Genomic DNA, 27,717 nt, shown 5'->3' with positions numbered 1-27,717 from the left:
ATTATGATTACTTTGTCATGTCAGTTTTACAACTGCAGGCTAAACCAGTCAGGTATCCAATACAAAGCCAGTAATTTAATGCCTTTATGTAAAATGAAGAAAAGTCTTCTAAGGGTCTTAGGAAACACAGTGCAAAACTTTTTATTTTACTACACTTTTTTTAAGTTCACCTCCCATTTGCTCATTAAGTTCTTGGTGCTGTGAAAGACAACAAATGGGAGAGTTTTTTCAGATACCCAGTCCGAATTCACAGGAGTGTTTACTTGAACTACTAAATATTTTCAAACTCCAATTACCATTACAAATTCAGTTGCAAACAAATGTAAAGCTTTTATTTTTAAATTAACTGCAAATAGTTTCAATATGATAGTGTTTAAAAGCAAAAAAAATAGAGCCAGAATGCAAAGAGCAACTACAGTATTTTTCAGAATTAATGAGTAACAAAAACCCTTCAAAAATTCACACAGAAGAAAAAACTGACCTTTACTGAAGCTGTTAGTGCAGCCTGTTTCAGCCTTTCTATTTCTTCATCTTTTTGTATGGTGCTAGAAGCCAAAGTCTTGAGCTGTATTTCCAAAGCTTCTACTAGTTCATCTCTTTCTTCACGCCACTTTTGAAGATTGTTGTCCTTCTCTATCAGCTGTGCAGCAAGTCTTTCCTAAACATTAAAATTCGGGTTAGAACAGAACACCACTTCTGCATGGTATCTGAATACTTCTGCTAGTCTTGTTTTGCAGAATTAGTACTATTTTATAGCCTTAGTAAACTTAAGAGCCTGTGCAGATCTTATAAAGCTCTTATAGAACTAGTTTCAGTACAAATATACTAAAGTAAGCCATGTTTCAACTAGGAAAACTGTATTCATACTCTTTGTGAAGAGAATTTTCTTTTCGAGAACCACAGCTTCTGTTTGCTCACTTGAAGGTTTTATTAATTACAATTCTCAGTCAAGAAAAGTCACAGATAAAGTAAAATTACCTGCAAGCTCCTAATATCCTCCTATACTGAATGCAGGTCCACAAAGGCATTGCTAGCTACTTCCAGATGCAAAAGTAGTTTTAGATTGCAGAAGTTCATATAATAATTTCATCTGATTAAAAAATTACAACCTTGATGCAGTCCAGTGAACAAGTAAGGTGCCTTAGCTAATAACTATCAGTCTTCCCCAGTGCTAGCACATACTACCACAGCATACTAAGTATTTTCCAAAGTAAGCTTTCTTAGCTTTAAGGAGCAATTCATTTAAGTGTATGTTATTTTATTGGTGTTTTACACACAACATGAACTTTGAAGACTTCATAATGTGATGGAATAGGAAGGAACATGCATGTTAACTTCTATTATGTGTTACGATTTCTCATGCTATGAGCCTCCCATTCTTCCTTTTTCGTATTGAGAATATCTCATCTAGGCATTGTCATGTGAGAAAGTAAGGGAACTGATAATGGCCAGCTACTTGCAAGTGCCCCCACTGTTCAACACTTGCTATGTGATTTACTCTGTACAAAAGACACTGCAGGACACAGCTGAGACAAAGACACTTACAATTTCTGCTTGTTGCTTCACATGATGTTCTCTATCCTCCACAAACTTTCTCATTTCCCTGTTGCGATGGTTCTCAGCTTCTTTTACTTGATTTATGAGTCCCATTTTTTCCTCAAGCCACTTTTTTCTATCAGTTTGATACTTTGCCTCATTCTCCTAATTTGACAAAACCAGAAATGAAACCATAAGTAGAGGAAAAACAAGAAAAGGACTTAAAATTCAGAATACTATTGAATGGATTTACTTCAAAAACATAACAAAAACAGTAGCACAGTTTTACTCTAGCATACTCCCAGGTATATATACTAATTATATTTATATTATATACTCATTACTTGTTCTTTTGTATTACAAAAAATTATAAATTTTCAGCATTTCTTTTTCAAACTGGTACATCTTCATGGAATAGAATTTTTTTTTTTCTCAAAGCATTCTGGGTCAATCACAGACACATATGTCAAAAGTAATTGTAAACAGACACTTCTACCTTACCAGCTTTTCTGCTGCCTTAAAGGACACGTTAGAAAACTAATCTCTGCCTCAAGACTGAAAGGGAAGCAATGCAGTACAGTTTGAATGGTAGGCAGAGACAGCACGTACCTAAGAATGTCACTTCAATCCACAGCAACTTTGTCTCCTTTTCTATCACAATCAAACCTCTTGTCAGACATTTTACCACGCAAGACAGGAAGCGCCTGTAAAGTTGCTTAGAAAATAAAATCTGCTTTCTAATCCAAGGAGAGCAAGAGGAAAGTCATCAGCCTTACAGAAAGGGCTTATAGGCCATGCAGCAAGCACGAGATCTGATTTAGCAACTGAGAGGAGAGATCCCTGTAACTGGTATCAGGAGTTGGATTAAGACAGCTGTAAGAGGAAAGCAGCTACAGAAGCCCTATGCATAGCAGCAGCATAATGTAGAGCAGGGTGCACTCTGTTATGGGGCATCAATGATGCTGTATGGAAAAGATGCTTCAAAGGAGGTTTCCTTTACCAGTGTAAAAACATGCTATATCATGCCCTAGCCTCTGGAAGACAGTGACAAAAACTTGGACTCCTTAAATGGGCATTATGGTCTTAGATTTAAGTATGAATTATATAATGATGTTTTACCTCCAGTTCTTTTTGCAGCCTTATTAATTCCTCATTTACATTTATGGTTTTCTCCTCATTTTTACTCATCTTCTCCTGCCAGTCACTATTGCACTGGTTATTCAGCTCTCTATATTTCTGCTTCCATGCTTCCAGTTCTAAGTAGAACACAAAATGAGTTTACATAATGTATAATTTTAAACTTGTATTTGAACACATTCCTGTACTTTTACTGAAGCTGTTTGGATTTATCAGCTATGATCACAGACAGAGGCCTTTTAGGAAATTGCTATTTGTTACATAAGAGTAACAGCTAAATAGCAATTGATAAGTAAAACCAGAAATGTGAAGTAGCTATCACAATGTACATTCAAACCAATTTTTCTTCCCTGTTCCCTCTCCATGGAGATTACCCAAAACCAATCTGCTGGTCTCTTCTAATTTGGCTTCAAGCACTTGATCTTGTTCAGTCTGAGTCCGTTCTTGTTCTTCTAATGTCATCCGCATATCTTCAATTATTTTTTCCTTCGCACACAGATCTGAAAATTTGAAAATTAATTTACAGATGAGCCTCCTCCTAGTTCCCACCATTCTTCCAAACTGCCTTAGTTACAAGTAATTCTCCACTTCCTGAGATCAAAAGCTCTATTACAAGGAAATAGAACATCTATACTGAACTTTCCACATCCCAAATTCTTAAGTGTTTCTATTCTCACCAGTTTAACTTAGATGTGTGTTTTGGTATACCAGACTATGGCTTGTATGGCTATAAGAAACTAACTACTGTTCAACCCCTAAATGATTATCAAATCTGCAAAAACTCTGTGCTACCATACACAATAGTGTGCTAGTTCATGCTTTTGCTAAAATGGACAACTAAAATAAAACCAAGTAAATCCCAGTATTGACTAAATGAACACTAATACTTTCTCTGCTTATGTTACTTAATCTGAGACTGTTTATTTACTTAAAAATATATCTAGAAACAATTCAATAAAAATTACTTTCTGACTGTGAGATTTTAATGTCCAGGTTAGAGTGTCTCAGTACTCTAAAATATATATAAAGACTTTTCAAATTCGTTAATGGCATGATCACTCATTATGTTGTCATTGCACACACACGGAAGAATTGGAACAATTATAGTTCTTTCTGACCTTTATGTGTTTTCTCATACTGTTTGGAGATTTCTTCCAGCTTTTCTTTATCCAACTGCTCCTAAATATCACATTGAAAGCAAATTATAGAAATTAGAACATGCTGAAAGAAACAAATAGCATATGCTAGAAATTAACAGCTGTTCATTTTGAATTTATTAAACAATTAATAAGGTACTTAAGATAAATAGTCCCAACAAATATGAGTCCTTCATAAAGTAGCATTCCAGCTGTTTAAAATATAAAGAGACATTACTACTAACATACCTAAGTGTCACTAATCTGAATTCTGCAGGTATTAAATATTTATTTACTATTTTATTTAAAATTGTCAGTGTGTTTTAAATAAGTCCTGCATGGGAATTTCTTTAAATATTTTTCATTCATCTGTTAAAACTTATTTCAGTTGGCTACTCCTGTTTTTATCCCAACTTTTGTAAACTCTCTCCAGTTGCTTCAAAAACTCATCTCATTAGTAGATTAGTAAAAAAAAATTAAGAGCAAGTAAATTTTATTTAAAAAATACCTTTTTAAGTTGCAAGATTGTGCGCTGTTTGAACTCTAATTCTTCACTAAACTGCTTTTTAATTTTCTCAAGTTCATTAACTTGTTTCCTCAGGGATTTCTCCTGAGTTTGCATTGTACACACCTGCAACAAGAAAGCAAGCAAAATTTACATTTAGTTATATGCCTTTTGTAATCTCTGAGTTATATAGATAATCAACTACTCAAATTAGAGTTAAATTTTTGCAAGCATCTTCATTAAATGTCAGCGGCTAGTAGTGCACAAGGGAAGATACTCTAAATGTATCACTCAAAATAGCTCTATAATGAATATCTTTTAATATCCATAGATTGAGGTTTGTGAAAATAGGTTTTAATAACAGAAGCCCAAACTTGCAGAAGAAACATTTTGCCTATAGTTACTAACCTCTTTTTGTACTTGCTGAATTTGTTTCTTGGCATCAGAAAATTTCTCTTTCAAATCTGCGTATTCTTCCTCTTTCTTCTGCAAATCTTTTTTCAAACTTTGTACAAGGGAAGAGCTTTCAGAAAGATCTTTACGTAACCTTGGATTAGAAATTAAGAGACATAAATAACATTAGTCTTACATGTTAGCTCAGACGCTTTGCTGGTTTTATTAGGAAATAGAATCTCAGCTTTATCATATCAATGTAATTTTACATTTATAATTTTGCATTTAGATTTCAATGTCTTACTATATGAGCCTGTCTTACTATATGAGCCTGAAGTAACAAACTGCTCATACTCACTTCTAAACACTCAATTTTTAAAAAATATTATCTAAGCACAGTAGAGCAATCATCATTAGGCAACCTTACAAATTAGAAAAGCGCAAGGTTAAAAGCAAGTAAGTTTAAAGTTGATAACTACATCCCAGTTCTTGTAAGTATTAATATGAATAAAAAGAAAAAACCCCAATAACACTGCAATAAATCCTGCCTTCCCAAGTTCTGCAAAGTAAAGAATAAGTTTGATGGGTTTGTTTTTAAGTGATTACATTTATTTCAAGGAGTTTCCAGTAGGACATCTTGGACTTTTAAACTAACTAAAGGAAGGTTTTTCAGGTCCTATAAATGACAGTACAAGGCCTCACAAAAAGAAATCCTTTCAAAGCTTCACCAGCACAGGCTGGGGATCATCAGACCTTCATGGTAAACTGTACTTTAGGGTATGTGCAGTACCCACAGATAAAGCACTAAACAAACCCATTGTTAGGTGAAGGGCTACAAAGCATCTTAAAGCTATCTTTTATATAATTGCAATTTCCTTCCCATATAGCAAATATAATCTTTCAGATGCACATAATCTCCTATTTCTCAGAGATTTAAAAAGTAGAAGATGCTGAGGAAAGTTCTCCCCTCTACACCCATTTTTCCTTCAAGTCTTATAGTAGACTCTTCACCTAAAATAGCTGTTACCAAAACCATCTGTTTACTCCCTAAGCTTTCTTTTCCTCCCCTTTCAACATTCAGTCCTTTCCAAAGAAAATATGTCCTACTTTTATACTAGTTACAGGATATAATATTGCACAATGCAATTTCTCTCAGAAAGGGTCTGTGACAAAATTATTAGAAATCCCCAAATAATTAATTTTATTGTATGCTCCTATTTCCCTGCATAATAGTTCATTATTTAGATGCACATTTCTGAAAGAATATACAAACAAGTGAGGAAAATATAGACAGCAGACTATGCAAATGTAAAATTCAAGCAGTGTATAGAAATTTCTCAAAGAAGCAGTTTGGTTTGTCAAATTTATAAACATGCAAATGTGGTATGTCAAACTGATGCACATATAAGGGAGTTTAAACTCAGTTTTATTCTTAAAGGGTTAGGAGTAATTTTATTATTTACTTACAGTTCTATAGACTGTATTTGCTCATACTCATTTTTCTCCTTTTCCTGAAGAACATGTTTCATGGCCTCCAGACTGTTCACCAACTGCACAACTTCATCCTTCAAATTTGCTTCTCGATCACTGAGTTCTTTCAGTTTATTGTCTACACTGGTACATTTCTCTTGCAGAGCTACTGTATTACCTTCTAGACTTAAAATAGTAGATTCTTTTTCTTTTAGTTCTACTTCTAACTCTTTCATCCTGTCATCTTTAGTCCTAGAAACCTCCAACAGGCATTTAAGATCTCTTATTTCTCCCTCGTAACTGGCAACTTTCTCCTGGAACTGTGCAATTACTCTCTGATTTTCTTCAGCCTGTTTTTCAAAATCCTGGGTTTTCTTCTGGATTTGCTCTTGTAACTGATTGAGAAGATCTTTTTCCTTTACAGACTGATGCTCTTGATTTGTAATCTCATTTAATTCTATTTTTAGTTGATTATTGTAATTTTCATTATCATGAAGTCTCTTCTCTAACTCTTCAACTTGTTGATGCAGTTGTTGAATCTGATGACTTTTTTGTGAGGAAGCCCTAATCATAATTTTGCATTCTTCCCAAATGCTTTCAATACTGCGGTGAAAGGAGCTCTCCTGCCTCAGATCTCCTGTAGAAGCAGTTTTGAACTGCATGGATAGAGGACTCATTTGAGCTGTCTCTGGTTCATCTTTTTGAGGATCTAAGGAATCCTTTACATTAACTAAATCAATATCCACAGCATAAGATTCTGAGTGACATTTATACAAGTCATCTACCTGGGACTGCATTGTTTTAATTTGTGACACTTTGTCAATTATATTTTGTTTAGCACTTGTCACTTCGTTATTTAGCTGAGCAATCTTTTCTTCTTGTTCCTTATTTATAGCTTTCTGTTTGTCCAATTCAGAAACAGTCTCCTGATATTCAGCTTGACATTGTTGAAGCTCTCCACTTAAGCTAGAAGCCTTTTCTTCAGACGCAGAAAGTTTCAGATGCAATTTTGCTATCTGCTGATTTAATTCATCTTTTTCATTTTTTTCTCTTAGGCATTGTTCTTCAAGTGCAGCTATCTGACCTTCCAAGGTTTTAGTTCTTTCCTTTAGTGCTAGTATTTCTGTGTAGGTCTCAGAATTAGTAGTTCTCTTTTGATCAAGACAGTAGTTTTCCCAACTCTCCCTCTTATCGCCTAAAAACAAAACCAAAACAACATCAAGAACAAATAAATCCACTAAAGCTCAGGTTAATTACAATCAGCAAGTCACCAGCAACACCAAACTCTAATTGCTGTGTGGAAAATTAGCGCCACCTGAAAGCCACACTTCCATAGCATTTTAGAGTCTTGAAGCTGTTAGAGCCCTCTGAGACATTTTATAGGCACTAAAATGCCTCTTGGGCTTCTAGGCATAATTTGCAGAAAGAGGGGTTCAGAAGACTTAAAGTTTGCTACGGTTCTATTTCAACCATCTATTCTGCCCCACTAGCAGAAAAATCTAACTAATTTCACTAGTATTTCCAACACCTATAAGCTAGGTAACATTCACAATGATAACCAGCCAGCAATTATCCATCCTTCATGCAGGGGAGCAATGGTGTCATAACTTTGTGTCATACCATACATACCTTTCTTATAAGTTTTATGCATGCTCTGTATAATCTTACTTTTAAAACAAAGATAAAAGTCCAGCACAAGATTTGGGTTTTTTTGCTTTGTGTCTAGAACCTTCCTCTCTTCTGTATTCAATACTTTTCTAAACTAGATAAAAGGATAACTATTAATGTCCACACCTAATATGTTGCATGTAAAGTTCTCCAAGAAAGATTTACAACATGTCAACCCAAAATTTCCATGTTTTATTAAGATTGTTTTCCCAAAGTAATGAGCCATTTTAACTAAAATCACATGTATTTCATCACATTCAAAACTGATTCCAGCTGTATTTCACACAAGTGTTTTAGAATCCAATTGTGCTTCTGTAGTAACATGCATGCTATATTTTACTTTTAAATCCAGCCTATCTCTAAGGATTAGATTATCACAACTACATACTACAAGGAGATACTATGGATTCTCGTAAGTGCTGCACCTACAGTAAGATAGGGTAAGGCAGTCTCACATTGGATCATTAAGCACAGATGTACTGCATGGAAACCTCCTCTGAACAGATCCAAGTTGTACAGTCAACCTAGTCACTAACAAAAGTAATTCTAAAGCATTAGCAATAGTGTTTTGGCTTTTGAAAGTCAACAGGATACTTTTCTCCTGCTTGTCCATAGTTTTCATGTTATACAATACATCAAAATACTACACATCCCTCTCCCTGGACTGGAGTTTTGCAAGCTTCACTAAAAGCAAGAGGTGCTGAAATGTCTTAATATAGGGTTTGTCCAAGTCCCTAGTCTCAGCTTCAAATGATGCTTGAAGTTGTACAAAACAGAAATGCCCAACTGGATGACATGGTGTCAGTAGACCTAGCCTAATATTTTTACCTCCTTTTGCTACTATTGGCAGGCCCAGCCATTGTCTATGGACCTTTCTTGACATTGAAGAATTGAGACAATACAGCCCTGCTTAAGTCTTTCAGTATCCACATATGCACCTGTTGGCTGTTAGCTTACCTATCTATGCCTGCAATCAGAGTTTGAATACCTATGCCTCTCCCACCTTCTAGGGCAGCAAACATCAGAGTTCAATATTCTCTGCATGAAGTGCTTTGTTACTGGAATCAAAGATCCTTAGTTCAAAGGGCCCCTCAAGGACCATCAAGAGCAGGGTTGCTCTTCAGCTTCTCACTCCCCAGTCTGTACTCAGAGCCAGGGTTTCCTGTCCCAGGTGCAGAATCAGGCACTTTGTAACAGTCCAGCTCTGTAATTTGTCTTGATCTCTCTGCAGGGCTTCCCACCCTTTGAGGATGTCCACAGCTATCACTGGCAAACTTTGGATAGTTTTCTGTCCTGCATCAAAGTTATTTATGAAGATGTTGAAGAGAACTGGGCCCATTATAGAGCTCTGGGGGAGCCCCTCTAGTGCCTGGATGCCAGCCTGATGTGACTCCATTTACTAGAACTCTTTGCACTATAAATTTAAAACTGATCTACTGCAGTGAGTGCTGCCTTGTTCTTTCACTGCACAACGTAACAAATGATAGCCCAATATTCAGTTTATTCACTGTATCGTCATTTTTCTGTGATTATATGAATTTGATAATTCTCCTTTAAAAGAAAGGAAAGGCTTCTCAGCTTCATTTTGAGTATACTTTCCATAGTTCTACGAGAAATTAAAGCTAAGCTGGGTCCTGAAGTTAGAGGCAGACAGATCTTACAAATATAATTTTGCACAAGTCCCATCTAGCTCAGTCTCACTTATTAATAGATTTTATTCACCTGATAAGCTCACAGATAAAGCAGTAACAGCAAAAAGACTGAAAGTGCAAGCATGACAGCTGAACAAAATATGCCATTTGTGGACTTAAACTTTCCACTTGAATGGCAGTAAAATTAATTTTCCTCCTTTGACAGCACTGTCACCTTGACCACAGCTGGTGTCTTCACAGCATGCACACAGAACAAAATGTCAAGGTTCACAGCACATACTGTATGACTGAACAATCAGTAAGTCACTGACACCTTTGATGGTTGCTTAGGAAGTTTTCAAACACTTGAGCAGGAAACACTACATTCTCAGAAGTCCAGCAACAGAAAATTTAGTACAACTGTTAAGATATTGCCTAAGAACTACAGGTGGGTATGCAGGTACATACACAGATAAGAAAGCAGCAGAAGAGTCTAAAAACTAAAATTTTATTTCAATCATTTAGGAGTAAATGATATAGGCCAGCCCTCCGCAAAAGTAATTACATTTAGAGAACAGTTACTTCCTTTTACAGTGTAACACAGCAGATTTCCTCCTCAGAGCATGTTTATGCTTCCCAGCTTTTTTCTTCTGTTCTGGAATAGTAAGCAAGCTTTTTTTGAAGACCCCCTGTTGAGTGATGGTAGAAATTGTACCTTTCTTTGTAGGTGGCTCTTCTTCTGCAGTAGGCTTATTTTCCAAGCAACGTTTTCTTCCTACTTCCAACACAGTTTCCTCACAATCCTTGAATTGTCTGCTTTCAGTCACTTTGTTAGAGCTCTTCTCTGCTAATTTTCTCTTACTGGTAATCAAAGTGTTCTCCTGTGTTAAAATAGGATCAATTGCTTTGAAGTTGTACAAATTGAACACTTAAAAGGCTTAGTAACTTCTACACAAATATTTTTACAAATCCTTTATGGGTAAGGTGCATAGGGGTTGTCGGAGGAAAAGTCAGTGAAAGATCAGTTAGTTAAACCAAGAGCTCCTGCAACTTCCAGATACTAAGAAACATAATACTTTGCATTGTACAGGAATAAAAGGAAGAGACTAGAGAATCACAAAATGCAGTCCTTTCATTAAGAGGACTTAATTTACCATGTGAAAACTATTTCCAGTGCCAAAAGAGTTAATGAAATTTCCAATTTGTTAAAGGGCACACAGTCTGTTCTACAAATTCATCACTTGCTGATCATGTTTGGTAGAGTTGAGAGCTTTAATATAGCCTTCAGCAAAGCCAAAAATTTTTGTCCAGACATGTTTAATGCAATTTAAAAGCCATGTCAGTTCTGCAATACATACTTCAAATACCTATTTGACTAAGAAAAAGGTTGTTCACTTGCATGACATGTGGCAAGCCATGTGGTTGTCAATCATTCATGTACTTCATTAAAAAAAACCACAATAGACTATGGAGTTGAGGTTTGTGGTCATGTTTAAAATTTCATGCCACACAGACTCATGGAACCACTGGATAGTTAAAGCCTTGCTCTTGGAAGGAGCAGTAAGTCATCACAATAGCATTCATACTATTGACAAGTTAAGCAGCTGTGAGGCAGAGAGAACACAAAATAAAGTATGGCCAAAGCTTTGAGTTCACAGTCTAAGAAATTATCAGAGTGCTGACTAAAATGGTCTCTCAACTACTTCAGGTTACTGGACATCAAGTTCAAAAAAAAAAAAATCCCAAAAAACCTCTCACTGTGCGCTTTGATATTTTTTTACCTGTATACATTTAGTGAAGCTAGCTTCCAGCACTCAGGAGATATCATTAGACTATACAATTTCAAGTTTCATTAATCACATCAGAAATGGAGATACCCGTGTCATACCTTCTTAATTCAAACTCTGCTCAATACATCCACATTAACAGTCTTCCCTTGAAAGTGTGCGAGCATGTTGGTGGTGGGTGGAACACAGATTGTTTTTCCCTACTTTACACAATTACCATCTTTTTTCACATTCTTAAATTCTAACTTAAACTGAAATTGACTTTTGTTGTACCAAAACCTCATTTTATTCCTCTTTTATTTTTTTATCAGACAGTGATGTACTTCCTCTATTCTCACGGTATTAAGTCCTCACAGTTTGAGGTCTTTATCTTTTTTTTAATGCCTCTTCAGAATCTCATCTAGAGTCCTCCAATAATAAATTCAGATCAGTATTTCTGAAAGTCTCATTATTTACACACACCCCACTAACATTTTGCTGTGGGTTTAGTGTCAATGCCAACTGACCTGCTATCATTTGAAGTAAATATCAATTATTTAAAGAAAATGACAATTTTACAAAGTCCATTATAAACACATTAAGATTTTTTTGTATTAGAAAATTAAGATGTCTAAGACTTACATAGTCTTTTATGGTTTCTTCTGAACTGGTTATCTGACCCTGTAGTTTCATAATCGTTTCATCTTTTTGCTTCACAATGTCAATCAGTTCTTGAATCCTTTCATTTTGTATATTCATTTTCTTGAAAAAGAAAAAAAGTTCAGTGTTAAATTGAACTCTACCATGCTTTTTAGAAGCAATATGAGTTAAATTATTCTTGATATAAGAAAAGGCTAGAAGCATAGTCTATTAGCATTTCAAGTTATTTGAATTTTGTATTAAAGCAAACAATTTTGCACAAGTTTTTTTTGAGAAAGTTACCTCAGTTGCTTTTTTAAGTTGCTCAGCAGACTCATCCAATTTAATCCTCTGTATTTCAAAACCTGTAACAGGAAAAAAGCCTATATAACAATCAGCCATCACAGTTTACTCAGTAATCCATGTCTTTGTGTCTTCTGATACTTCAGTAGTTTTTGAATGCATTTATTTTCAAGTTGACTTCTACTAGGACATTTCAAAAGTTGTTTACATTTTCTGAACTGGACATTTGAGACTTGCAACCCATTCAAAACAGAGATCACATCACAAGATCTCCGCTGAGATAATTATGAGGTGCTGCTAGCTTTTCCTTCAAAGTTCCACATGATGCCTGAATACACTGCATCAGCAAAACAAAGAAGCACAGAGATTACAATACAAGGAAATCCATAACTTTAATGTTTAACCGCACAATTCTTACGTCTGCAATTGATAATTTTAAGTTTCTTCTTAAAAATGAAGTAAGCAAGGCCTATAGAATTGTTTAACCTGAACATGCACAAAACAATGGATTACCACCATTATACATATGATTTGGTTACACAGTCTCATTCAATGAGCTTAATATTCCTATTTTACAGTACTTAATTTCCTTTTCTTAATTTGTGTCTTTCACATTACACTTAGAACCAGCTTACCTTTGGCTTTCTTTTCCAGCTCTTCCTTGGTCTCAAGTAGTTCAGCAGTTATTTTTGCCAGCTGTTTTTCCAGGCAACCTATTGTTTCCTGTGGGTCCTCTAAGGACACAATGTACTGGTGTGCTGCTTCTGCTTGATTTTTGATAACAGTGATATCATTTTGCAGAGAATCAATAACACCCCCAAAATCCATGTAGGCATCTGTGTCTGTGCTGTTTTCTTCATTCTGGAAGAATTTAGATTCATTTAGAAATGGCAAATAATTACACAAAAGCCATTATTTATACAGAAAATATGGAAGATTGTTAGGAATTCTAATATATAAGTAGTTATAATTCTGACTGCAAAACCATCTTGTAGGCTTATATGCACTCATTGCCAGAGTCTACCTTCACACAGCAGTTTCCAGTATCAAGCTAGAGCTACTTTATTTTTATAACAGTTAATTACCCACTATTACATTTCCCCTTGTATCTCCACTAAAACATCCCCTCCAAGCTTACTATAAAAGTTAGCATATTTTAAACCATTGAAAATATTGAATGAACAGAGCAAGCAAACTGTTTTAGAAGGAATGCATCTAAGATTTTCATGACAGGAAAAGTTTGTAAGGTCAGATTAGTCTGTGGTAGCTTACAGTAAGTTATACCCAAAAGACTTGCTTTACATATTGCCTCTTTTCTTAAAAAAAGTTTAAAACTTTTAAGAGCCTAGACTCTTGAGTCTAGATATGGTTTAAGTGGATGAAATATTCTCATTGCTTGAGTTGTTGCTACTATTGCTTTACAAGACAAGTCTCTGTGACTATGCCAGCACAGTCCATATGCGGGGCCTGAAGTCAGCCTCAAAGATTTTAAATAAGGCACTAAATGCAATGTATTTTATAGCATTAAAAATTTGCAGATTTCCCCCCAATTTCTTTGTACAGAATAATTGTCATTTTTGTGCTGGAGAAATGCAGAAAACCCCAAAAATTCCTGAATCCCAAGGCTCAGCAACTTCACCTATTAAATAAGATAAACATATCTTGCTAAGGACACAGTCACATTGTGTGCAATTCCTTGAAACCATCCCTGGTATTTCTTGAGAAATACAATGACCATAACAGGTAGTTAGTAAAAGGGACATTTGCAGCAAACAGATAAAAATACCAGAGGTCCAGCTTGCTCACTGTAAGGCTGATCTTGTAATTTACTTTTCTCATCAGTATTTTTTGAACAACTCTTTACAAGTTCCTTGAAGATTTCCAGGCGTTTTTCATTATTTTCTTCAAGCTGTTCTCGTTCATTAGAAAGGCGCTCCCTAGAGTAGAAAAAAATCCAAGTCAGCTAAAAGCTAGCCATGAGAGGCCAAAACATTATTAGTACAGTCACCTATTAACAAAGATGCTTTCATCTTTGTTATCTTTCATCTTTATTTTGGCACAACAAAACAATACACAAAATAATGCTGCTACCCTAAACCAGAAGTATTTTTCACACACATAAGAATAAGAGAGATACAAATACACAGATTATGGATAGCACTAAACAAAAAGCATTTTTTCTAAGCTGCTTGAGATAGTATGTTTGGAGTATCACTAAAGCAAAAAGGAACCAAAGAATTTGCAAATGTCACTCTCTACAACTTACCAAAGCAGATCTTCCCTTAGAAGGGTTCTACAGGAAAAAAACCTACTTAAAAATTATACACACACATTCCTACCCATCCCAGAGAAATCAAAGCCTTTCCTAAAAAGCATTTTTCCTCAGCTCGTAATCCAAACAGAAACCAACACATTAACTGATGCAGTAGAAGATCAGATCTAGCAGGAGACTGAGGTCTCTTTGTAAGGAGAGATTTAAGAAATAAGTAAATTTACTTTCACTTGAATTTTAACAAGTAACTTCAAAACCACTTAAAGCTACTTACTTGAAATTTATTTCCCGTTGAGCAAAATAATCCGTAAATTCTTGTACCACTTCTTCACGAATTTTTATTTCCAGCAATAACTTATTTTTCTTTTCAGTAATAAGTCTGTTCCTCAGCTCTTCTACCAAGTTCACCAGCATCTAGAATTACAAGTAGCATTATGCTTTTCATAAAGAAATACTTTACCACAAATGAGATTTTTCCCATTTCTCAAACCCTACAACACTTTACTCTGCAGCTGGAAAAATTTTTTTCTGGTTCTTTTATTAGCTTATTCATAAACAGAAGGATTTGTGAGTAGATTGCACTACCTGTTTTTAACACAGCAATTTAGGTTAGCACAGAATGGGGATTTCCAAATAACACTAAGGTTATAACAAAAATTCTTAAAGTTATCTTTAAAGAGGGACTTAAGACCCACAGCGTTTGGCCTTTTTTTCCCAGATGTCCCTTTTTGGGTATTAATGAAATCTCCACAAAATGGTCTCTAGCCCTCTGTTCCCCTGCTCATTGTCTTCCCCAGAAGTGACTAAAATTGCTGTTTTCTAAAGAACAGTGTCCCGAGTTTTCTTGTGTATAAAGTAACAAAGGAACAATTTTGTGTTGCTCAAAAAATCGGTAATATCTTCTGTGTATTGACCACAGGATACCAAAAGAGAAAACCAAATCTGCAATTCTTACTGCTCAGTTTGCACTTTGACACATTTCATAGTTTCCCTACAATAAGCACCAAGGCATAAGTAATCCCACTTGTAGTTCCAAACACTGGATTTAGGGAGAATAAGGCAATGAGGGGGGAATGAAAAAAAGGTGAGATGGAAAAGTCAGAAGAATAGATTGCTTCAAGGCTCCATGCTATAATTGTACTTAAAGTAGCCCTGGCACATACCATGTATTTTTCTTTTGCAATAACAACCTCATTTCCTTCATTTTCCTCCACTGCTTCTTCTCCTGACATACTGGGCTGTTCCTCCATCTCCTCACCATTATGATCTTCAAGCACATCTTCCAAAGTTCTGTCCCATAGGATAGTAGCTCTTTTCCTTGGGATTGGCATTCTAGTGACATTAAGCAAAGATGATTCTCCTTCCAATTTCTGGCCAAATGACTGATCTTGGGGAAGAATAGATGTGTCCATAACTAAAACCTACCAAAAAAAAAAAATCAAGGACAAAAAGTTATTGGTATTTTTTAAAGCTCCATTGGCACTTTAAAGACCTGTTGCATTCTCCTATAGGTCTTCTGAGCAGAGTACTCTCCCTGCTTACCTATTCTCTGTTCAGAGTCACTACTTAGATCAGTTTCCAGCTAGAGTAAAGTTGTCACATTATAGCCTAACCCTTCTTTGGATCCCAGGAACACCAAGTTTCACTAAATGGATAACCTACAAGAGGCAGCAACAGATTGTGTAATGGACAAACACCATCCCACAAAATCTAATTCTTTCACAGCTCCATAACCACTACAGCTTGCTCCTTCTGGTATTGTACTTAACTTGCCCAAATTCCAAAGGAATGGGCTTAACTGTCAACAAAACTTTCCCATGGCTTCCATTAAAGCTACATGATTGATCCTCTACACTTACATCTTTCAACTTTGCCAAAGTTACATCACTGCACTTACTCCTACTGACTCTGCTTCCACCTTCCCACTGAAGCCTCTGTGAACATAAAGATGACCTTTCACACTCTTTGGTGCTCAATCTATTTTATCAGTACTTCAGATGAGCAACATTCCAAGTTAAGAGAGCAGTAGCATATGGGACAGCTAGATGTGAGAGCATGTTGTATCTGCAGAAGAAATTTACCCAGATCTCAGGAAAATTCTTCCAAATATAGTAAGTTTCTTATTAGGCTGGATGTTTCATAGGAGTTACAGATTTTCAGTAGATGCTTCCACCCCCATATTCCAAAGGAAAAAAGTCCCAATAAAGTCTCTTTAAAAGCTGTAGGAGATAAAGCTCAATCCAGAGTAATTAAAAATATAACTGCGGTACAAGACAAAAAAAATCTTAATAACTAAATTCATATTTCTAAAAGGGAGAGAACCTGCTCTTTAAAGCAAATCAAAAAGTTACTGATCAACAAAATAAACTAAAACACACTTACTTTTTGTGCAATGGCTGAGAACTTTAGCACATTGAGTGTTTCCTCATATGCTGATGCGCATTTGCTGATGTTTACTATCATGTACACCTTCCCCTTTCCACTGAAAAATCCTTGAAGGAAATGAGTTAACTTACTTTCCCGAAAGGGTATGTGCTGCTGCAACCTTTAAAAGGCAAACGAACAGATGATCACAAATTGGCTAAATTCCAGTCAGTGTAAGAATTATCCAGCCTGAAGACTTGGAAGTTTCACTCTTACTATGGCATTAGTGACAAAGGTGTTTTAAATATAAATTTTAAATTTATATTTATTCCAAAGCTTGATAAGACAAGCTCAAAACAAGGAAGTAAAATCACTAACATCTGTGATAGCACATTTAAAGGGTGTTATAATTTAAGTGATTTAATTAAGAAGCAAAACAAGGGAAGTTTAAAGATAACTTTTGTTTATCAACAAGACTCCAGTATAGACATCAGAAATCTGTACATTTTCTACCAAAAATTTAAGTGTTACTATTGTATATTTTAAACAATAGCTTTTAAACATTGTAGGCAATACCTAAAAAACCACAACCAATTGGCAATTCATAGGACTTACTTTGACTGCTGGCAGTTCTTGAGCGCATTGATACACTTGCCTAGAGTCAAGAGAGAGGTATTTATATTTCCACTCTCTTTCAATCTGTCACCCTCATTGCGTGTCTTGGTATATCTTTCAGAACCAGCCAGATCACACAATGACAATCTGAAAGCAGACAAGGCAAATCAGTGAATTTACTTTAAAGATGCACTAATCATCTGCTTTTAAAAATGATCACATTTCCTCATCCTTCTCAAGTTTGCTTGCCTAATAAAATTTCCTGCCATTTTCTGCTAAATATTTGCCCAACATGCTTCCTATTCCACACCACCCACCACCTCTTCATCTTCTTCCTTCTGGACACTTGCATAGTTCAGGAGTAAAGAAGCAGGAGAACCTTGTAGAGGAGTAAAGAAGTCTGGCAGAACCTTGTCAGCGTAGAGGTGACAAGACACAACAGCACTGACACCTGATGGCTTGAGGGACAGGGCCAAGCACTGTATGAGGGTGGAAGTGGGGAGCCACCATACATGCAAGAGGCACTGCCAGTGATCACTGGGTGCAGAACCAACACATCATCATGGAAGCTAACTGACAACTGCATCACGAGAGACAGACTGTTCTGAACTTACTCATTGACTCGGGTCACCCTTGGTATTTCTGAATCTTCAATTTTTAGTAGTTTAACTGTGAATATGCTGTGACTAAAAGGAGAAATTGAAATCAGCAGAGAAGTGATAAAGTAGATCAATACATTCAAAGTATTTTTAGCCTCTACAACTTCTGTTCAAAATGCTGTTTAATCTGTCAATACATCTAAGCATACACAATCAGACAAAAATTTTAAAGAGATGTTTATGTAGCGTGTATTTTGATTTTTACTGAGATATGTAGGTAAATACTTTTGTATAGTATTTGAAAAAATACTGTGAGCTTTAGTACAGATCCACCCTACTCAAGAATTGAATCCCTTTGGCTTAAGCCATTGTGCCACACACTGCTAAAGGACACCAAACCTGAACCTAGAAACGTAGACCTTGCTAAAGCCTTTTCTCTTCCTAGAAACCATAAGCTATGTTTTAGTTTCTCCTTCCCCCCCCCACCCATCATCCTATGCTCAGTGCTATTCAAAATGTTTCTTACCTTCTACTGGAGCAATTATTTAATTTCGTGCTTGCAATACTCTGGTGTTTCAACCCCAGTTTTAGAAGTCTAAAAGCTTCTTTAGAATCAGAAATCTGAATCCACTGCAGATCTTCAGGAAGAACAAAAAAGGTTTTTTTTAGGTAACATTACCAAAATAAGTATTATGGGGATAACGTATGCACAGCAAGGATACTACATTTACTTGAGGCGTAGAAACATTTTACTGCATCTGCTTTAGACAGAAGTTGTGATGATAAATCAGTTCAAAATGCCTCCTCTCATAGGAAAGGAAGGGCAAGTACATCACATCATTTCATCATTCTATTAGCACATTAAATATGTTCCATTCAAATTAAGTGAGCAACCTTAGGCTGAGCACAGACAAGTCAAAAAAGTAAGGTCTAATATGAGTAGAAATCCCTATACTCATATTCAGCAAGGCAGAACTCTACCTTCTAAATCCTAAAATAAATAACAGCTTCTTCAATTTCTACCACAGTTGAGGAAGGGCAAGTTAGGAAGGGGAAGTCATATGGATAACTTTCAGGACCATCAACTTAATTGAAAAATATCACAAGAATTTTGCCTGCAATATGATGACAATATTTCTAAAGTCTGCTTCTCTACAGAGAATACTGAAAAAAAATCTCAGAAACAAAAAACCTAGAAAACTGTTGAGACAATTATAAATACAGAACTGCTGACCTCTTTTTTAAGAAAATGGAAAAAAGCAAACCCCTAAAAAATTTGTCATTTGTTTCCAATATTTCTCCCATTTCAAAGAAATATCAAGGCAGTGGAGTGCAGAGGCTTTTAACAGTTCCAGTCTAGAGAAAAGATAAAGCAGTAATAAAAGCAGGGATACTTCTATGTATGTAGAGTGTAATAATTGTTATGGAGTTTTCTAATCTAAACATCATTACATGTAGGCCAACTTTTCAAATTATATTTGGCAATTGGCAAGGTATTCTATTCACCTTTTACAAAAGAACATCCCTTGATGTCTTGAGCAAGGCGCAGTGTTTTTCTTTTCTTGTCATTTGATATAGGAATCAGTAGATCATAAAAACATTCATTGTAAATCTCAAAAAATGAAACCCAGACAGAAAACTTGATGTAATTTCTTGCAGTTGTGATAGATTGTTCCAAGTCTTTTGAGATATCTTCCAAATCTGCTAAGTACAAAATATTACAAACCAATATAAACCTAGTAAAGTGAGTGTCATTTAAAAATTAATAAGTAAAAATTGATATAACAAGCCTTCTAAAAAACACTCAAAATCTAAAATCCATTTAAAAAATCATTTGAGTTCCCACCCCAGATATTTCTTAAATATCTGGAACTCATATGCTTAACTTACGTATTTTCAAGAGACACCTACTCGACTGCTTCCTTCTCCATTTTTAAATTCTATCAACCACATAAAGCTTGGTTAGAATTAGTCAAATCCCTTCAACATCTTTAAACTAAGCTAAACTGACAAGACACTCCATTTTGACTTTTTAAAGTAAGCCTAATATTTAGGTAGTTTTTTAAATGCTAGAATGAAGTTTATATAATTACATAGAGGTACTCTAAAAACCTGTCAGGATACCACTAGGACCCACAGCATAAGTGGTACTACTTTATTTGCTAGAACTTCAGCTCATTGAATGCCTGTTCAGATATTCTTTAACCATTTTATCCTTGCCTTTTCTGCCCAGATTATTTGCTCACTATCCAATTCACAGGCATAAAAAATTGACAAGAACTCATTTTATTAGCATATACCAGAAGTCAGTTCTTGACCTTAAGAAGGCTTATTTGCCAGCTTTAACTGCAAAACTTCTATAAAAAACATACCCTTAGAATCCACAGGTGCTTTGTCCCTATTGACAATCTGGTGGTCTACCTGCAAAAGAAAACAAACTTTAAAATACACTGCTGACAGTAAAAGTTATTTCTAACAGCTCTGTTGAATCACTAGATGGGAATACAGCATGGGTGCAATATGACAATGGAGAGACCCTGGTTGCACACCAGGTCTAGTGCACCTATACACTGCTATTGACAAGGCTCTGCTCAGCTCACACTCACCCCTGCCCATTCCCTCACATCAGGATATAGCACTTCAGCTTGCTGACTTGGAAACAGTCTAGCCACAGAAAACAAGAGGGGTAGGAACCCCTCACACAATCAGGGTGATTTAAGAGGATGATTTCAGGACTCCAGCTGCAGCTTAAACATTAGTCTTAACCTTGTAAATCCAGGGGAATCTGAATTATTTTACTAATGGTATTTTGCCAATATTGGATTTCCTGTTTTTCCAGCTTACTTGGCTAACCCTTGGAAATAATAGATAAATGTCATTCACTTAAAAATTGAAATGAGCAACTTGCTGCTCCATGATATATGTTTGAAATAAATTATAGACTTGAAATAAAGCCCAGATTTTACTAAGAGAAAGACAATTTTCTTTTGCTACGATAAAAAAAGTAAAACAAATAACTATAGCTAGAGTTTTGGAGTTTCATACATACACTCCCCAGCCTTGGTTTTGCTTTTTTTAGTTAGGTTTTTTCAGACACAGAACTGCAAGTTGAAGTGCCTAAAGAAATGAAATCCAGTTACTGAAATAAGTATGCTTAAGAGAGCTAACATTAAATAAAAAACAGGTATGGTTTGGTTCAAGCTTCCTCAGTACTCTGTCAAGGGTATATTTCATAATATATTTTTCAAATAAACATTTTAGGTATTAGGTTTTACACATATAAAAACCCATACAAACCTCTGTTGCAGCAGATGAAAAACCTACAAATTTGCTGGCAAAGTTAAGTGTCATTCTTACTAGAAGGTGCATTCAAACACACATGAAAGGTTTTTCTGAAGTCCCTTCTGAAGGCTGACAGAGCTAGATTTAACCTACTCCTGGTGCTTCTGAAGTGAAGTCACAGAGTTTTGCCGCCACCTACCTTCCACACTGAAGCCCAGTCAACCGATAGATAAAAACCCAAGGCAACAGACACATACATTCTTTTTTCCTTTTAACACTAGCTATAACTTGGCATACCACGAGGGAAGTTCTTAATTCTCTTTGTAAAAAAAAAAAAAAGTACCTTTCTAGTTCCAAATCCTCATATTTTTACTTTGTATAATCATACCTTTTTCTTGGTGTCCTCTTAGAAGACACCAAGAAAAAGATATGATTATACAAAGTAAAAACTCCCCTAACTGTAATTGGACTAAACAGCTTTAGAATTTCAGTCAGCTCCTACAACTGGAGTGTATTTCTGGACTGCTCAACAGTGAACTATAAGAAAAAAGCAGAAACTCATCTTTAATTCAAACTGTTAAGTCCACTAGCTTTATAGCTCTGCTGCTTCAAACAGATTTTTGCTTCATTTAAGGATACTTGGCCAACTGAAAGGGCAACAACCCCAAAACTTAATTTCTTCCAAGTATCCTGACAGTATGTTCTTTAAAGGATCAGAGCTACTAGCACTCCCACAGATAAGAATTGAATGTAAGTAGTCTATAATGTAATAATAGAGGATAAATTATCAAGTGTCCAAACTACAACAACAACAAAAAAAGCTTAGTTTACATGCCAATGAAGTATTGAGCCACAAGACAAAAATTCCCAGGAACAAGGGTCATCAGCTCTATTGCTCACTTTACAGCTAATCTGAATGGTTGGCTGCCAGCAAATAGACACATCCCTGGTTAAATACAGCTAGTCTCTTCCCACTACAAATGAAGAACATTGAGCATGTTCTCATCAATATAGATGCATGTACTCATCAATATAGAAAGTGCTCCTCTACCTCTTTTATTAGACGAAGTAATGAATTTTTAATAGCAGTTTCTTCTTTCACTTGGTTTTCAGTCAGCTTTATATAATCTCTACACCTATAGGGTTTGAGATCCATTGCTGTGTACAGCTTTCCTTGAATACTTTTAAACAACATATCCATAGTTCTTGGCAGAATACCAACATCATCTTCTGTCCCTGAAAGAACATACAAAATAACAATCCAGTTATTGCAAGTTATAGAGATAAATGAGGACAGAAAGATAATATAAATCTCAAGGCATACACAAAGTGTTTGAAGACAACTTACAGCATGAAGCAGTGGAGTTTTCTTTGTATTCTCAAGGTAACAAAAATATCATTAGAGAGTTTTGAAAAGTATTTGGCTTTCAGGAAGAGTTCATGCACTATATCAGTAATGGGTATCACATAAAAGAAAAACTACTGGAGTATAAGCTTAGTCTTAAGGGAAAAAAAAAAAACACAAACACCCATAATCAACAGACATTTGATAAAGACTTGCAATTTTTCAACTGTATTTCATAAACTGCCTTCACTTTCTCAAGGAAGTAATCTTAAAATAAAACTCATGAATGATCTCTTAGCTGCAGTCCTGTATTAACTCCACAGAACCTCCAAAAGTTTCTAGAAGCCTTGCAAAGACTCACTCTTTTCCCTGTCCCAAACCCTTTTCTCTGAATATACTACTTTTGTACCTAAAAGACAAGGAGTTGAATAAAAGCTTCAGTACACACTTGATCTTTCTGTATACAAATGCAAGCTTAAAAAGGGTTCACTTACATTTGATTTCTAAACCAGAGAAAAGGCAAGCGTGGAAGAACTACTGTCCTGTCTCAGGCTGATAATTTCTCCTGCTTTTGAGTCAGATGGAATAGCACTAGCTGCATCACCCAAGTCAGAACTTGCATAAAATTTGGTTGGTACTCAGACCCCTAGCTATTAGCCAAATACCACATTAAACACCAGTACTTTTGCATTACATTTGTTTCTCCTCATCTTCTCTCTAGTAATCTTTTGCTTATTGCAATGCCAGTTGTAATTCAACCTAACAAAGGAATAGTCACTGGTGAATGAAGAAAGTCCTAAAAACCTGCTTCATCCTTCACTTAGGTCCTTTGCCACTGACTGAATATAGGTTCTCATGTAATATTAAAGTGCAAAAACAGAAGAGTAAATCCTGGTACCCAGAAGGCAACATTCCACACTGCCAATTTTTATCAAAGTACCATGAAAAAGCTTCTGGTCTAAAAAGTGTCAATCAAAAATTCATGAAACCACATACAATACACCCCAAACTAGTTGAGCATAGGGGACTGTATACATGAGCAATTGTTGGGTTTTTGCAATTTACCTTCATTTATTAGGAGAGAAAAGAACATCCCATTCTAACCCCAGACAAATGATAACTAAAAAGTACTGGTAGTCTTTAATTACAATCCAGTTAATAGAAGACTGCTTAGAAAAAAAAAGTCACTTCAATGAAAATCAGTTTCAAGTGACACAAAACTCATTGTTGTTCTACTATTTCTTTGTATAAAATAACTGGTATTGCATCCAGATCTACCATTTCATTATAGGAGAAACTGTTTCAATATGAATCAAATCACCTCATTAGTTAAAATGCTTTGGAAAATAGCTGAAGAATGACATCTTCTGACCAGAAATGATATGGAGCTTTAACAGAACAGAAATAGTGCACCAGGAGACAAGGCTCCCTAGGATAGTGTTAAGCTTGGGAACTCAAGCCAAGACAGAAATACATGAAAATAATCAAATGTGTTTCACATTTATTCTCTGCCTATAATAATTGAAACACTCAAATATTATTCATTTGTGCATGTAACCTTTATAATAATAATAAAACTCAGAAAATGCTAGTCTGGTATAGAGTGACCTACAGTTTTTAAAATCTGTTATGTAGAATATGCATTTTTTCCAATTTCCCCTCCTCCCTGGGGTATGAGATACATTAAGAAAAATTAAAAGATCACACATACAAAGTTGAAATTATAGAGCCTTACAAAGTAATATGAGTATGTGTTTAGCTTAACTTGGGGAGTGACTGTCTGTTGGCAGTTAAATTTGTAATGGAAGGAGATTTTCGAGATTATTAGGGAACCAAATGGATAGAGACTACATTTCAAAGGAAGGAAAAAGTTACCATGTTTCTGCTAGAAGTAATCTTTACCAAAAAAAAAAAAGTGCTTGCAAGAAGAACTCATTTCTACTTTTACCTTGGAACGTGTAAGTTTTCCCAGCATTTGTTACACCATATGTAAAAATCAGACGATTATAACCATCTAGGAAATCTTGCACTGGTTGCTTCATGGTACCCTCAAAGAATTCTTCTTGGGTTGTTTCAGGTCCAAACACCTGAGCATTACCAAGAAATAGGTATAATTTGAGCAATTATTAGAGACTTTTAAAGACTCTTAAATTTTGTTAGTTTACAATCTTAAAGACTATAAGTTAGAAAATAGTCAGCTTGGTATTCAATAACGTAAGTTAAAACAACCTGCACAAGACATAATTTACAAACATTTAAAGACAACTCATTTACTTGTGAAAAAGTGAACTTCTGTAACATTGGTCCTGAAGTTTTTTCACTTAGTCGACTCAAATAGTGTTGGGGGGGCTTCAGTACAATATTTGTTGAGTCTTCAAGTGCAACACAGTCCTATTAAAAGGAAATAAGGAATACAGTATGAACAGACTATAAGGAGCTCAGCTTACAGGAAAAACAGACAAAAAAACCCACAAAACATGTTTTAAGTATTTTTAAATTAAATGTCACACCTGTGATCCATTTTCTCTTTCCAACGATGTAAATGGCCTAATACGCAGGCAAACTTGGATGTGTCCCTTAGACTCCAAACTGCTCCTCTTAAAAAAAACACCATAAAACCCAGTTAGAAATTCGATTATTTTTTTGATAATTAGCACATGATACCAGTTTTAAGGGATCAGGCTGCTTTGAACAGACTTATTTGATAACATGGGAATCAAAACTTCTTCACTAGATCAGCTTTGAAAAGTGCTTCAGCCCCCGCAGAAGCTTGCTGTGGCAAATTAATCTTGCAGCACGTTTATGTAAACACTGCATTCAGGCCAGCAAAAACATTCTATAAACTGGCAATCAGCCTCATTCACAGAAAACCGATGTGCCCAATAAGGCATCAACACACTGCCACTCAACTTAGTCTCAATCCTATGCATCTCTTTCAAACTAAAAAATAAGAAAGAATCTTTACATCTTCTAGATAAAATCCTGGCTATTCCTACATATGAAAGGATTAGGCTTATATTTTAAAAAATAAATGTCCAAACAGTAAAGTTTTCTTACCTGGCTTGTGTCCGAGCCTGAAGAAACCAAAGAAAATTCAGAGGAGAGATCTGTTTTAATATCTTCCACACTTACTGGTCCTGCTCTTGGAGATGGCTCAATGCTGGCAATATAGGATGGTCTGTAGAACTTCTCATTATCCAAAATTGCTTCCATCCTACAAGATGAAATAAAATTCTTTTGTGCTCTCTGATCATATAACATATAATATAGTTTATATATATCGTATACATTGCCATACCTAGGCTACAGCAAAGCAAATAAATTGTCTTACTAAATACTAATGGAGAACATGCAGGGTTCATTAAAGGAACGGGCAGAGTAGGATTGGTACAAAACTCTTTTGCTCAGGAAGAGTGTTGGTTTCCTGCCTATAATGCAGTCCCATTTCGATTTCCCCCAGCATAAAACCTGAGATGTGTTGGCATTTCAGTGTCAAAACATCTAAGGGCTCAGTCTTCCTACGTAGGCTGTAAAAGCCAGACACAACTTTAAGCAGTTAGACAAACACCACCAGGCTGCAAATAAGATAAAGCTATACATAAACTAAGCACTAATGTTTACTTTCGAATCTAATGTTTCTTCTAATCTAATTTATTTTTGGCCTAGCAGCTGTATGAAAACCAGGAAAAACTTGGCCTGAAATATCATCATGGCTTGAACAAAGACTAACCTGTGAATAAGCTACTGTAGGAAAGAAACATAGCTGTGCTATCACGATCTGGAAGTCTTAGTCAGCAGCTACACAAAGGCACACTGCAAAACTCTTACCACTCCTTCACAGGAAACCTATTTATTAGATGATTGGCATTTGAATTGCTTTAAATCTAGGCTTAAAGTGTGATTTGTCAAGGTTTTGCCCTCATTCTGTATCTTTCTCCTTAAGAAGCACAAGACAAACATTAAGCTGTGCACACAAAGCCAGAACTATAAGTGTTTGCACAGCCCAGCGCTCAGAACAGCGAGGTTCAAGCCCTTACAGGCTGCCAAGCCCAAGGTGCAGACTATTTATCTGCCCCCACGTTGAGCCACACAGCCCCGTAAATACTGCAGGCATTTACATGTGAACAACTGCACTGCCCAGCTGCAGGCACTAAAAGGTACTCGTGTCCCGGGGTGGGTTACTGTAAGCCTGCTAACCGTAGCAATAGGATTTAGAGCTGCAGACCCCCTCAAAGAAGGGGATCCCCAGAAGCCACACAGCAAAGCACGGCCACAGCTCACACACAGCCCGTGGTGCTGCCAGGCAGCACAACAAAAGGTAGAAAGAGCTCCAAACCATACAGAAAGGCTTGCAGCTAAAGCAACAGCCCTAACGCCTAAAAAAACCACATTAAATAAAATATTCTTCTCTACAAGTATCGATCTTTCACTTCCAGGCTTTGCGCCTGTTCTCACGGGACACAACCAGCGCGGCTTGGCAGCAGCACAGCCCTGGGCGGGAGTTACCCTGCAGGCCCCACCGAAAACTGCCCACACGCCACGGCCCCTCCCGCGTAACCGGGATGGCGGCAGGCTGAGCGGCCTCCGCAGAGACCACCCACGCCGCCTCACGGCCCCACGACCCCCGCGTCACAACCACCGCGACCCCTCTGCCGGCGGAGGTCCCCGGTCCCGCTCGCTCATCCGCCCGGCCCGGCCCGGCCCCGCTCACCCCCCGGCCCCGGCTCCAGCCGCTGCTGGGCTCGCGCTCCGCTCCGGCCGCGGCTTCTTTTCGAATCCGACCAATGGCAGCGCACGGGGCCGCGCGGCCTCCTGGGAGGGCGGCGCTACCGCGGCGCAGGGCTCGATGGGAAGTGTAGTCCCGGCGGGCGGGGCCGCCTGTCCCGCTTTGCCCCCGGGCGGCGGCCGCGCCCCGCTGGGCCGGAGCGCCCGGGGCTCCGGCGGAGCCGCGGTGCCGCCGCCACACGGGGCCGCCAGCGCCCGGGGCTCCGGCGGAGCCGCGGTGCCGCCGCCACACGGGGCCGCCAGCGCCCGGGGCTCCGGCGGAGCCGCGGTG

The 27,717-nt window shown here is 36.8% G+C and overlaps 1 protein-coding gene across 1 annotated transcript in view; it reads right to left on the bottom strand.

The window, feature by feature from the left end:
• Positions 1–27,438, bottom strand: part of KIF20B (kinesin family member 20B) — a 33,859-nt gene extending 6,421 nt beyond the window's left edge. Inside the window, exons 1-27 of the mRNA XM_031505256.2 lie at positions 27,373–27,438; positions 25,719–25,875; positions 25,172–25,258; positions 24,936–25,052; positions 24,610–24,748; positions 22,368–22,552; positions 20,407–20,455; positions 19,541–19,738; positions 18,561–18,672; positions 18,050–18,121; positions 17,436–17,582; positions 16,839–17,001; positions 15,620–15,877; positions 14,731–14,870; positions 13,971–14,121; positions 12,820–13,045; positions 12,185–12,246; positions 11,885–12,004; positions 10,192–10,357; positions 6,175–7,372; positions 4,723–4,861; positions 4,318–4,440; positions 3,792–3,852; positions 3,048–3,173; positions 2,656–2,792; positions 1,546–1,701; positions 482–658 (exon numbers count right to left, since the gene is read on the bottom strand). Coding sequence (XP_031361116.2) covers positions 482–658; positions 1,546–1,701; positions 2,656–2,792; positions 3,048–3,173; positions 3,792–3,852; positions 4,318–4,440; positions 4,723–4,861; positions 6,175–7,372; positions 10,192–10,357; positions 11,885–12,004; positions 12,185–12,246; positions 12,820–13,045; positions 13,971–14,121; positions 14,731–14,870; positions 15,620–15,877; positions 16,839–17,001; positions 17,436–17,582; positions 18,050–18,121; positions 18,561–18,672; positions 19,541–19,738; positions 20,407–20,455; positions 22,368–22,552; positions 24,610–24,748; positions 24,936–25,052; positions 25,172–25,258; positions 25,719–25,874 — 4,665 coding nt within the window. The 5' untranslated portion in view covers position 25,875; positions 27,373–27,438. The remainder of the gene's footprint in view (positions 1–481; positions 659–1,545; positions 1,702–2,655; positions 2,793–3,047; positions 3,174–3,791; positions 3,853–4,317; positions 4,441–4,722; positions 4,862–6,174; positions 7,373–10,191; positions 10,358–11,884; positions 12,005–12,184; positions 12,247–12,819; positions 13,046–13,970; positions 14,122–14,730; positions 14,871–15,619; positions 15,878–16,838; positions 17,002–17,435; positions 17,583–18,049; positions 18,122–18,560; positions 18,673–19,540; positions 19,739–20,406; positions 20,456–22,367; positions 22,553–24,609; positions 24,749–24,935; positions 25,053–25,171; positions 25,259–25,718; positions 25,876–27,372) is intronic.
• Between the last annotated feature and the right edge of the window lie 279 nt (positions 27,439–27,717).

Source organism: Lonchura striata, chromosome 7 (assembly GCF_046129695.1).
Source record: "Lonchura striata isolate bLonStr1 chromosome 7, bLonStr1.mat, whole genome shotgun sequence".
Classification (NCBI taxonomy): domain Eukaryota; kingdom Metazoa; phylum Chordata; class Aves; order Passeriformes; family Estrildidae; genus Lonchura; species Lonchura striata.
The sequence above is the reverse complement of the archived record's forward strand: the minus strand, read 5'-3'. Positions and strand labels throughout refer to the sequence as shown.